The 13743-nt window shown below is 40.2% G+C and overlaps 1 protein-coding gene across 1 annotated transcript; it reads right to left on the bottom strand.

Annotated features, from left to right (window-relative positions):
• Nucleotides 1-9: 9 nt before the first annotated feature.
• Nucleotides 10-10664, bottom strand: zc4h2 (zinc finger, C4H2 domain containing). The gene is made up of 5 exons (XM_080415979.1): nucleotides 10499-10664; nucleotides 9271-9442; nucleotides 8729-8901; nucleotides 2597-2759; nucleotides 10-730 (listed from the first exon to the last, which is right to left on the bottom strand). Exons 1-5 carry the CDS (start codon nucleotides 10549-10551, stop codon nucleotides 617-619), a joined length of 675 nt encoding a protein of 224 aa, XP_080272105.1. The 5' UTR covers nucleotides 10552-10664; the 3' UTR covers nucleotides 10-616.
• Nucleotides 10665-13743: the final 3079 nt, after the last annotated feature.

The raw sequence follows: 13743 nt of genomic DNA, 5'->3' as shown, positions 1-13743 counted from the left end.
CACTACTCAGAGCAAACAAGTGTGGTTTCCTTTTACCTGTATGCTGTAAACATTAAAACAATACTGCGGTTTATTTCACTTTATGAATAAACCCACTGGATTTTTATGTTGTCACAAGGAATTACAAGACAGCCATGGGGGAACATGCATGCATAGCAAACAATTAAATTAAAAAGGTACAGTACAAGAACAATATAAACATGGGCACAGTTAAATTCAACTTTTTTTTTTCTCATCTTATTATTGCAGTTACATGGTAAGGGGGTCTATTCAACCTAATACAGAGGTTACATACATATCAAACACACTAAAAGAACTGGTTAGAAATGAGAGAATGACATTAATACCAGACCTTCAAAGGTCTTTGGGCGGCTTATAAACAATGGTGTACCACACCTTGAGTGTGTATGGAAGTTGTTGTGAATCACAGATCTAAGACCAGCACGATCCCAATCAGACCCCCGTCTCAACCATTATATACACAGTAAAATCCTGAGATTTTACAGTGTAGTGTACAAGTACACTGGTACTAAATGTGCTAGGCTGGTCTTAGATCAGCGTCTCAGACCAGTTCCCTTTTAACACTAGCAGAGCTGGGAGGTGGGGTGGAGTGAGATTACTCGTCTGGTTTTCTCTTGGGTTTCTTGGGGTTGCGTGAGCGACTCTTGGCCTTGCACAGTGGGCAGATGGGAGCGTTGCGGTGGATCTGCTGGTGGCATGACAGGCAGGCCTGGAAAGAAACAAAAGATGGATCGATAAGATTTATAGTTTATTTGTCCTCAAGGAAGAAATTCCTTTCCACAGTAGGTGAATAAATAACACGGAACCCAAGGAGATGCAATGCACACCTGTTTGGTGAGGGCCCGGCCAACAAAAATAAGCAATGAAAATGAAAATGTCTCAGAGATGCTCACAGTTCGAGTAAAGTCTCAAGTCTTTGAAAAGCAAGTCTTCGGTCACGAGTCCAAGTCAAGTCTTAAGTCTCTTATAGTAATGAGCGTTCTATCATCCGACACATGCAATCCAGTCTGCTTAGCTATATAGAAGGAATTCAAATCATGTACTGCATTGTCATCATTGATTGATTGAATACAGGACAGGTAGTGGAGTCAAAGGTTAAGGATAACACAAAAAGTCCCAGGGACTTGTTTCCATAGTGGTTCATCACTCCTTTCGTTTAGCATACACTACAGTATAAGCATTGATTAGTTATTTGGAATATGATCACTTTAAACAGATCATTGCAATGCAATTAGCTAACCTTTAATCCTAAAGGAAGTTTTTGTGTTTTGTTTATTAATCCTATCAAGGCCGTGCTTTTCTCTGAGAATGTTGGATTTAGCAACTACTGTAACAAAAGCTAAACCAATTTGAAATGTTAACATAGTTTTCCTCCTAATGATAGAGCATAAATGATCAATAATTAACTTATTGGTACCTGCCCAGTGCCCACCACCACAGAGTCTTTGTCGCGCATCAACAATGAACAATAAACATGTAACCTACCTGTAGCCAATGTTAATACCTCATTAATGTCTGTGTTTAACGAGCCAGTTGGTGGCAGCTGAACATGGATGATTAAGTTACCCGACCTTTTCCAAACACTCACTGACTCGTCTTTTGAAAATATTCAGCAAACGGCAAGTTAACTAGGGTTAAATAGCTGACGGTGACTCGGTGAGCTGCCCATGTTTGTGAACCATCATCCATAATGCAGTTATGCAAAGAGATAAATTGTCACATTAACCCATTCAATCCGGGAACGCATCTCTGTAATTTTAGATGTCTTTGGCTAGGTGCTGCGCTATGAGCTTGTAGATCTGCTATTTTTGAAAAAATTGTGCAAATCTTGGGATATATATTTAAAGCAAACATTTGTAACTCAAATATTTGCTTCTGGGGGGGTCCCTGGAAAAAAAACATTTTGAGATGGGGGTCCGCGGCCAAATACATATCTAAAATTAATAAGAGCTTGTAGATCTGCTATTTTTGAATAGCCAAAGAAATCTTAAAATGACACAGATGCGTTCCCGGTCTAAATGGATTAACAAGTGACCCGTCACCGTCAGGTACGTTTTTCAGGTGCTGGATGAAACTAGATGTGGTCGATCCGGGCATATTTGATTTGTATGCCGCTCACGTTTGCGTTAGGCAATTTGGGGCCTTGTTGTGTGAAGCTAGTATTTTAGCCAAAATTTTATAATAAATGGCACACAGCGGCTGCGGTCGTGTTCTCCATGGTGTTGATTGCTGCAGCTTATAGTCAAGTCCATCTGTGGCTGAACGCACGCACCCGGATGCATAACGTTACGCATGATAAGAGAGAGAGTTGACTTTGTCGCACAACTAAGTACATCGTCTCCGTCGGGTGGAAACCTCATATGTCCAAAACGTGTTACTTTTCAGGATTCAAATTCAGAAATAGCAAAAGCAGCAGATCTACAAGCTCGAAACGCGTCGCTTGCGGATCTGCTACTTTTGATGCTTTCGTGCGACGCTGTAGTATGATCAAGTAGGGCGTTAATTCACGAGGTTTCTGCCCGACAGTGGCAATATACTAAGTGGTTAGACAGCTTGCGCAGCTGTTTGTGTGTACCTTCATAGGTGGGGGTTGCTGCCTAAAGGTAGCCGTCTGGCGGGCATCTTGCTTCCTGGAAACCTGGAGCTGCTGGGCTGCGGCTGCGGCCGCCGCCAGGGACTCCGGGATGGTGGGCTCGTGAGGCTCCTTCTGCCACTCCGCCTTTTGCTTTTCAAAGTAACTATTGAAACCGGAGACAGAAGAAGAATCGGGTTGGCGTCGGCTCTTAGACAGCCTAAAAAGAATCGAATCACAGTTCAGATTACTACTAGTTTACAAAAGGGAAGAGAAGAATACAACGGGAGACGAAGGGAGAAAAGCAAGCACAAAGCAGGCTTAATCAAAGTGCACCCTGGTCTCACACCATTCTCTACAATGTAGTATGTTGGAAAAAAAGTATAGTCACACTGAATGAGTTTGTCTGCGCACACGTGCGTGACTGCATGCGCACGTGCGTATCTGCATGTGTTTGTGTGCTGGCAGCGGCAGACAGCGAAAGATATTTGTCCTTGGACTTTATGCCTGACTGGCCCACTTTCAAAAGAGTATGATATCTAATTTCATTACTCTCCCTGCCTTCTCACAAAAGGGTCATGTTGGAATAGAATACAGCAGAAATTTGAAGACTTAACGGAGATTTAAGAGGATTCAGATTGAACACAGATTAAAGGGGGTCCCATTACCTGTATTGCAGTGTGTAAGCTCACAAAAACACTCAATTAATCAAATAAACAAACAACAGCACAGCAGCACGCACTACCGCGCTTTAGTACAGTACAGTTCAGTTCTGAGCCATGAATTGCTAACTAACTGAAGAAACCCACACGCGTCAAAAGAGTATGTTCAAAGGAAAGCTGCTGGCTGGACGGAAGCCATCTCCACAAGTCCATGACAGTTGCCAAGTCACGGTGAACGAATAAATAAGAACACCACTTTGCCAGCAAGCTTTCCTTGCACAATATGCCATTTACTCCACACACAGTACGGTTGTCTATAAATGGAAAGCACATTTGTGGATAGAAATCTTCCCTAGTTATTTTCATTGTTCTGAAAATAACCACACTTCCTTTTCCTAAAATGGAATATTAACAGGCACATTACCCACCCTCAATCCTCTGTCTTAACTACTTTAAGGGATATTTCACTTTCAAACATGTTTGGGGTAATTTTAACTCACGTTTTTGTGAGCACCCCAGACAGTTATTATGTAGCTTGATTCAGTATTTAGATATTTGATATTAATTTTATCAGACACCCCCTTCCTATACAAACCCATTTTAACTTCAAACAAATGTTAGATTCATTGAAAACCCCTGTCCTTGGTTCTGGTGACTGATATTGTCATTCTAGGCCGTGTTTTTTCAATTACCTTTTTCATTTAGTTTTTTATATATTTTTTGGAAAATGACCTTATTTTTCTTAAATAAAATAAATGAAAAAATGTATTGAACAAAATACGGCCTCCTCACGTATTAGAAGGACAATATAAGTCACCACAACCAAGGACGGGTGTTTTCGATGAATCTAACATGGTTAAAATGGAGTTTGAAGTTACAATGGGTTTGTATAGGAAGGGCCCAAAGATCGCGGAGCGAGGGGTGGACCTGAGCTTGAGACCGTGTCTATTTGGAGGTAGTCCAACAATTTAAACATGCTGCACAAAATCATGACTTTCTTTCATTCACTGTGTGCCTGCATGTATCGATTCTCGTCGTACGAGAAGTATAGAGGGCTGAAGTGGTCTAAAATGTCTGAAAAACACAAGTGCGTGCGAGCAAGTGCGCACGTTTGTGTGTGTGTGTGTGTGAGGGGGGGGGGGGTCTCAGCTTTTGTCAGATATAAGAAGAGGGGGCTCCAAGACTAAAAGTTTGGGAACCACTGGTGGTTAAAATGTGTGAGGATGTGTTGCCTGTGTAATTTTGCTCTCCCATTGTAAGCTACAAGCTTGTTTGGCATACCAGACTCCTGATGTACCATGTACCTCCCTTCACAATTAGTAGAGGCCCTAGAAGGGGTCCACGTGCACCCCCCTGATTTATTTTTCTTTTGGCATCCATAGGACCTCTAATATAGAGATTGTGATGATGAAAAAAGTGGTCCAAAGTATGTTGTTTTATTACCCCTATGAGACCTGCGGCATTGCTGGCTGGAACGCAGGCGAGACTGTCTTTCGGAGACTGTGGCACGCTCACACTAATTGAGACGAAGCCCAAAGATAGAGATATCATTTGATTCTAGACAACCTCATGGGACCAACCTTGTCATGCTACCTTGTCGGGAAGGGGGCTAAATACCTAATGATTCAAAGTTAGACAACATTTTGGCGAGGGAAAAACGGCCATCACCATTTTCCAATTGGTCCCTTGAGCTATTACCTCAATATATGTGAATGGAAATGGGTTACATGGATACCTACAAGCCTCCCCTGTACGGACATGCCACATTTATGGTAATCTCATGCCGTTTTGGGCAAGAACCATGCAGTTTTTTTGCATGCAGTACAAATATGTAATTTCCATCTATTGAAAAAGGAGACCACTTTACTGTATCTATAGCTGTATGAGACCACTGTACTGCATCTATAGCTGTATGAGACCACTGACTGTACTGCATCTATAGCTGTATGAGACCACTGTACTGCATCTATAGCTGTATGAGACCACTGTACTGCATCTATAGCTGTATGAGACCACTGTACTGCATCTATACTAGCTGTATGAGACCAATGGACTGCATCTATAGCTGTATGAGACCACTGTACTGCATCTATAGCTGTATGAGACCACTGTACTGCATCTATAGCTGTATGAGACCACTGGGCTGCATCTATAGCTGTATGAGACCACTGTACTGAATCTAGAGACCACTGTACTGCATCTATAGCTGTAAGAGACCATTGTACTGTATCTAGACCACTGTACTGCATCTATAGCTGTATGAGACCAATGTACTGCATCATTCTAGACCACTGTGCTGCATCTATATCCCACTGTACTGAATCTGAATCTATAAACCACTGTACTGAATGTATAGACCACTGTACTGTATCTATAGACCACTAAACTGCATCTCAACTCAACATAACTTAAATGTATTTATAAAGTACATTTAACATGACCAGGTCACCCAAAGTGCTGTACAGGTTAAAACAAAACATAACAATGCAATATAAATAGACATTAGCATAACATACCAATGAAATAGAAACAAAAACAAACTATTAACACCAGTAAAACATGGACTGCCAGGCTCCCGATGTGAATTACTAGAAAGTGAAAGTCGTCAAGAGAATATGGAACTTCTTGATCAACTATGCATGTAAAAAGTTGTCTTTTGCAACTAGTAGTCTTAGTTACACCAGCATTGTTGATTTGATGCGGTTTTTAAAAGGCTCCAAATGAGACAGACGGGTAGGGAGAGAAGGGCTTTGGTGAGATTGTCAGGGGAGAGGGGGTGGTTGGTGACAAAGTCAAAGCCAGTATTTTAATGAGCTGTTGGGTGTAGAGCTCTTCACACAAGTTCACAGGTCTAAAATGATGTGCCCGAACACTAATGGACCCGTGAAATTCGTTCCGAGATCTGATTTGTTCCAAGATATTACGGAACCGACCCCGACTGTCATGTCCATATAATACGCAACAGTCGGGGTCGGTTCTTTAATATCTCAGAACTAATCGGATCTCGGAACAAATTTCACAGGTTCAAAATGACGGACCGGAACCCCAATGGACCGTGAAATTAATTCAGAGATCTGATTTGTTCCGAGATATTACAGAACCGACCCCGACTGTTGGGTATTACATGGACGTGACAAATCTAATAATTACAATTGCTATTAAAAGTGCCATTTCTAGCAGTAGATGCCAGTTATAGGCTACTCCAGAATGGAATCTGGCTTCTAAATTGTATGTTTTCACCTCGACAGGGCTCCAACTGTCCAACTATTTTCTTAGCGATTATTCTATCAATTTTATTTATTTATTTTTTATATATATCAACAAATCGATTGTTTCACTTAGGTGTTATTTTATCCTTCGGTGTCATGTAAAAATCGTGAAAATTGTCGATCTACAAGCATACACCCGTCATGACTCACAATGCGACACATTGTTAATGTGTACATAGATCGGCTATTTTCCACGAGTTTTAAGGTTTCAATAGTTTTCATATTTGTTTAAAGTTTTTGATTATTTTATAAAATTAACGATTCTTGATATGTTTTATAATCAATTAACTGGATTTGTTCGATTAACTGTTGCTCCCCTATCTCTCAACTCAGTGAAACTCAGCTGTGCAGCTCAACTTTTATCCCCCCTAGTGCGATGCAGTAATCTGATCTTAGTTAGGTCAGCCTAAATCATCAAGCGAGTTACACAGAACTTTGTGCTTTTCTCTCCTGATCAGCGCTGAGTACGGGACTTGTAGGATCCACTTGGGTATTACACACAATGATAAGACTAATGGAGTCTCAACTGGCACGGACCAAATTGAATTGACCATCATAAAACACAGACCTGAACGGTTAGACCCGGTAAGTCCTCTAGTTCGATGTGTTGAAAGCAATACAGCTTTTTAACACTTAAATGTACAGTTTGTAAAAATAATAATAATTAAAAAAAGAATTCAGAATATATAACAACAACCAATTATTATCTAGGTGGAAATAGGACTGTGGCACTAGGACTTTAAGAACAGAAGGACTAGCCTCAATGATTCCAGTGAAGTGGCACTGAACTCAGTCATTCTAAGACCTTTGTGGGCCTTGTGCTGTACTATCTAAGGTTTCCAAGAGAATTCATGCTGCCCCCCCTCCCCTCCCCCATATAGTTTGTCTGTAGGTCAAAGCAGTCAGTCAAAGTTCAGCGCTCTAATCTGTCAGTGGTAGACATCGCCAGCATGGGACTGCACCTTGGCCCCAAGCACCCTGACACCCTTGGCTCCAATGCTGGGATTCTGTTCCACTAATTCCAGCTCACCATTCCAATGGCATCATTCTCCAACCGTCCCCACTTAACCAATCACTTCAAGCTCACAATGCTTGTATAGAGCTTGAAGATATGCTATTTTTTCCAGCCAAATTTGAAGATATCTGAAAAAGTGGTTAACAGTGACTTCTAAGTAACTATTCATTATGTATCCACATTGTCAAAAGAAAGTTACCTAAAGGCACTTCATAACACTTAAAATGATCTAATTTGATAATCCTGCTTTGAGAAGTACTTCACAGATTCAATGTTTGTACAGTTGACAAGTGTTTCAGTTCAGACTGTCATCAGGCTTATAGTTCATTATATTTGTAAACATAAACTGCTAAACATTACAGCAACCAAATACAAAAATGTGAAAACGATACATAATGAAAGTAGCCATTGATTTGTGGATTCTCAGTTACCATGTATGTAATTGTTTTCCCTTTAAAAAGGTAGGGTACGTGTCTACGTGATATTTTTTGGTAATTTGTTTTGTTTTGTTAAAAAGGTTAAAGTACTATATTCTGATAGTAATCATTGCTACAGAGCGTTTGTTCGGTAACGGGTCTCTCCAGCTCTTTAGTAAACAGAATATAGTACATTTTCAGGTCACCTACCCTACCTTTAAGTTATTAATATTATTAAAATTTCATTTTTAATCAAATGTAATTTTACCAGTAGTCGTATGATGTGTCTAATTAAATCCAGGTACTGAACTCAGTGTTCCCCTCATCAGACACTCTCTCCCTCTCTCTTCATTCATTAACTGTCCCAAAGCTGCACTCACAAAAGAATATTGCATGACCTGTAATTAAGAATTATTCTGAAGTGCCTGTTTTTGTGTTATTCTCAACAAATCGTGTTCTATTAAACTGATGAGACATCATGACGCATGCAGCCACGCCGCACACAAAATGTATGAATTATGCATAAGCTAGCTACTGAATCTGCTTTTGCAAGATGAAGCTGGTAGGCTATATAACATTTGTATATTACTCCTTTATATTAAAATAGTTTTCAATCCAAATATAATGCTGTAACTGTTGTTGCCGTACATTTATGAACCTGCTTGTTGTTCATGCATTAAAAATGGATATAATACACACACATATACATATATATATATGCATTTTTAACGCAGGACTGCTTTGTGTATTTGTGTGCGTGTGTGGGTACTGACTCCAGTGAGAGTTTTTCTTCTTCTTCGTTGAGGTTGGGGAGTCTGTGCAAACCCAGCGCCATCCTGAGGGCATCAACATGTTCCTTCAGAGGTTTGTACTCATCATGGAGGCGACGCGTGGTCTCCAGCAGCTTGTTCAGGTCATTTTCTGATTGCTTAATGGTACTCTCCATCTGAAACAACACGAGAAACAATATTACAGCAGAATAAACATTTCACGTACAGTATTACACAGATATGTGTCAAAATATTACAAAGTTGGCCAAATAATATATTTCAAATATACTGTATTTGTTCTTGTGTACATTACAATGTTTTCCTCAAAGGCAATTTTCACAGTTTATGTGGCCAAACTATGTAGTAGTAAACTTTATCTAAGGGGCTAAATCCATCTGAAATATTATTAGAAACTTGTAAGAAAATTCCCAGTCTAAAAAACGAAAATGTTAGAAAGTCGACTAGTTATGCTGGCCGACTAGTTCGATGTTCGCGCTTTAGCCGACCGTTGGGTCTCATCCGTAGCATGATGGTATGGTACCCACCACGTTGATGTCAGCATGGATGAGTCGCAGCTCCTCCACGTGAGCCATCTTCTCCTGCAGCAGGAGTTCCATCTCCTGCTTGTACTCCTTCAGGTGCTTCTCTTCACCCTCCAGGGCCTCGAACTCCGTCTTCAGACGAGTCTTGATCTTCTGCATTTGGATGGTCTTGTTCCTGCAGGCCCGGAGAGACAGGATGTCAGGTCAGTGACTTGAACATGATGCATGAAAACAACTTAATTCAGAGCCATTATTCCGCTCTTAGATTTATTTACTACCAGCGTTTAGTTTTTAACACCAACTATCCTTAAATATCATTCATAACAATTTCACTGCACAATGCACACTGATACACATCCAACTGATCAGAAGAACTTTGATTGAATTCATGCTCATTAATAATCTGGTTGTAATGTCAGTTCATTCATTGTCATATTTGCACCTAATATCAGTAATAACAGTCATTGTTTGATGAAGTCAGTTTTGCAACATTTGTTTAACTCTTAGGTCATGTTTTGAACAGTGAAAAAAGACAGTATTGTATCTAGTAAACTCCTGTGTTAATTTATCCACGTGTGCACTCCCAAAACATACACATATCTGATGATAACTGAAGATTATAGGTTAAGCTACTCAGCAGAACATAAATAAATCAGCCCAACCTTTACCAGCTGCAACAAGTCATTATTAATGCATTACTATTACAATCCAATAACATGATTGTGGAATCAACAATTCTGAATAATGACTATACTTTCACATAATGTTAATGTACATTCTGATGCTAATAATACGTATGCACTTTTTGTAAGTCGCATTTCACTGGTAACAGAGAGTATTTCTCCATTGTAATCCGTTCCTTCCACCACTGCCCTGCATACAGCTAAAAGGCCTAACTAACCACGACCACATCTGGCATTTGTTGCTCCACATCTGGAAGGAACGATGAAGCATGACTAGAAATGCAGCATAAGCGTCTCTACATGATGATATTCTCATAGAAACGTTGCCAGCGGGCTGTCGGCTAAAACACAACAAGCTAGAATAATAGCCACACAAAACACAACAGATAAGAGTTCATGTAGCAGCTAACTGGCTAGCATTAGCCAGCTCAATAACAAAAGCCAACAAGCTATTGTTAGCCGGCTAACAAGTCACACACACACACACACACACACGCACACACACAAAATGCATGCACGCATGCTTTTTTGTTGTAATAAACGCTCACCGTATCTCCATGATATTTTCTAATTTGCACATGATTTCCTGCTCGTCCGCCATGGTTTATTACGGTTGTGTCTGTTTGGCTGCTCTCCTCTCCTCTCCTAGAATAATGTCTGTCTGCTCTCCTCTCCTCCTGCTGTCTGTGCTGAGTCTCCTCTCCTGTGATAAAAACACAATAGCCGGCCCGTGTTGCCAGATCGTGCGAGAGAAATAAGCAACCAGGTCTATGAAAACAAGCCCAGAAGAAGCCACATGACCCTTTATACGTTGGCTATTTGAAAATAGCCAAAGCCAACGGGAACATAAACAAACGAAACAAAATGTCTTAACAGCTCAGCAGCTCTAACCACACATGACTGGTATCCAGTATTTATTTTTAACCTTCTGATTGTTATTTCTAAATCAATGGCCCAAATTATAATGTACAGTGTGTATACTGTTTAGTTTTGTTCCAAGGACACAAAAGCGATATCATTGACGTCATACCTGCATAATGAGTACTTTCTACTTTTGGTACTTTAAGTAGGCTACATTTTGATACCAATACTTTTGTACTTTCACTCAAGTAAATTTTGAATTCCGGACTTTTACTTGTAACAGAGTATATCTACATTGCAGTACTGATACAGTACTTCTACTTAAGTCAAAAAATATGCCTCGCATAGCTGCGCTGCCTTGTGCTTTGCAGTGTGTTAGTGTGGGCTTGCAAGTCTAAAGAACCTTTATTTGTGACGGACACATAAGTGGCAGCTTTGCAGACAGTACACTCTGCCTCCTGATCACAACCATGACGAAAGCACTACTTTTTCTGCATTTTGCCAACGCTTTTGCCATTTTCATTCACTCACAGTCACGGAGAGCTCAAGCAGTTCGTCTCAGTGCTGCGCCTGCACCCTGCAGGCCTTTACTTTGATCTGAGACTGCCTGCCGTGCCGAGCACAAGTGCACGGCATGAGTTGAGCGCTGAAATAATTCACGTTCCGGGGCTCTGGCTGGAACTCATCCTCTCAGAGTGTGTTTCCAAATGAAACCCTGAACGAGCACTGTAAATACGTATGCTTAAATGGTCTGTGACTGATACACACATACGAGCAAAATTTACTTGAGTAAAAGTAGAAAGTACTCATCATGCAGAATGTCCCATTTCACAAGTTTTCAAATGTATAAAAAAATGTTTGAAAATAGCAGATCTACAAGTTCAAATGGCCGAAATGGGATGAAGTGATTCTACAAAGTAACTAAAGTTTTCAAATAATTGTAGTGGAGTATTAAGTAAAATATTTGCCTCAGTGCCTGAGATGTAGGCTACTGGAGTAGAAGTAAAAGTACAGAAATTGGAAATACTCCAGTAAAGTAAAAAAATACCTCAAAAATGTACTTAAGTACAGTACTTGAGTAAATGTATTAGTTACTTTACACCACTGTAGAACAGACAAGCACATGGTAGGATACTGATGGGCGGGAATTAGGAGAGTGAAATCGGAGAACAATGGGGCCAACGACCAACCACCAAAGCCCTGCATGTTAAAGTCCCTGCATGTTAATGTCACTCTCCGCCCACACAAGACCGAAACGACAGAAACACACACACAGCTGTTTTTGTAATGTATTTTAAACCACTTAATGATTCTAAAACGGCTATCTGTTGGAATACACACCTTCTTCAACATTCGAACTGTGTTAATATGGGGGAAAAATACGTGTTTTTTTAAATGCATTTTGCTAAATTGTGGAGTTCCATTAACCCCGACTTCTGTACCAAACGTAACTGGTCACATATGTATCATGAAATTAATCTATAGTGACACCCCTTTAGAGTAATTTCAAATAAGTTTTCAAAACATCTGCGATCATGGCTGGACATCGAACCACATGATATTTTGACACTTTAAAAACTGAAAAATTACAAATAACTTTGTTATTGTTAAGTGGGTATAAATATAGGCTACTTATTTAAACCTTTTTAAATGTCAAATCATTTACTCGGACAGAAAATGGAGGCGTCACGTCATTGACCCTGCTCCTGATTGGATGCTTGTCATAACATAATAATCACAGTATTATTGGATTTTGGATGTGTTTTGATTTAGATTTTGGATGTGTTTGGATTTAGATTTTGGATGTGTTTGGATTTTCTGAACAGTTCCTGAAAAAATAATTATGCACTTAATAATGCACTTAATGGCTGGATTGAAAAGGATATAAGCTAATTGCCCAGGGCCCACCATTTCCTGCATTTTTTATTGAGTGGAGATACAGAACCTTTTTTTTTATTGAGTGGGGAACAGAACCCAGGGAACATGGAACCTTTTGTGGGGGGAAGTGGGGAACATAGAACCTGGGTAATTAGGGATGACCCCATTTGGGGAAGTCCTTGACATGAAAATGTTTTAGATAAACAACATTTAATAGGAAACAAGACCAAAGCAACTACACTTTAGAAACAAGCTCAAATAAGCAACTACACTTTAGAAACAAACCCAAATAAGCAACTACACTTTAGAAACAAGCCCAAAAAAACGCAACCTGCAACCAATATTTACAAGCAACTTAACAGAAAAACAAGCCCAAAGTCGCTTATAATAAGCAGACCTGGCAACGCTACCCCTCTCCTGTAATAAAACACAGTAGCTGTCGTGAGCGCGCAGACGGGAGTGTGCACGCGCAGAGGGAGACTAGACTGGCTACATGGAACTGTACTGACCTCTGACCTCCTCTGGCTCTATGGGTACCAGTCATAGAGTTAAAAATAAGGTACCAGTTCACCTGGAGAAAGAGAGAGAGAGAGAGAGAGATAGAGAGAGAGAGAGAGAGAGAGAGAGAGAGAGAGAGAGAGAGAGAGAGAGAGATCAGATGCAGGGGTCATTAATATGTCCGTACACGGACAGATGTATCCGTGGCAAGACGTGTCCTTGTCCGTGGCAAACCTTAGATTGACACACCATTATAATGTTATTTTGATCACAAGACCCCATTTACTGAATGTCAGTCTCCAGGTTTTCTTCAGAATATGTATGAATGACACTGATTTACTATGACACCATGTATGGCACATTATGAGTCCACTATAGGACAGTGTGGTTCTCAAACGTTTAATTTCCCCCATATAATGTGTGCACTCTCAGAGTTATAGACCAATGGTCATTTAGGGCTATAGCTCTTTGCGTGTGTCTATTCATTTTGTATGTCCATGGCAAACATAGAATTTTGACAAAAATGTCCGCACCACGAGCCAGCATGGCGATGACC

This window comes from Gymnoscopelus braueri (genome assembly GCF_963280865.1).
Source record: "Gymnoscopelus braueri genome assembly, chromosome: 20".
Classification (NCBI taxonomy): Eukaryota; Metazoa; Chordata; class Actinopteri; order Myctophiformes; family Myctophidae; genus Gymnoscopelus; species Gymnoscopelus braueri.
This window is presented reverse-complemented; position numbering and strand designations above follow the sequence as displayed.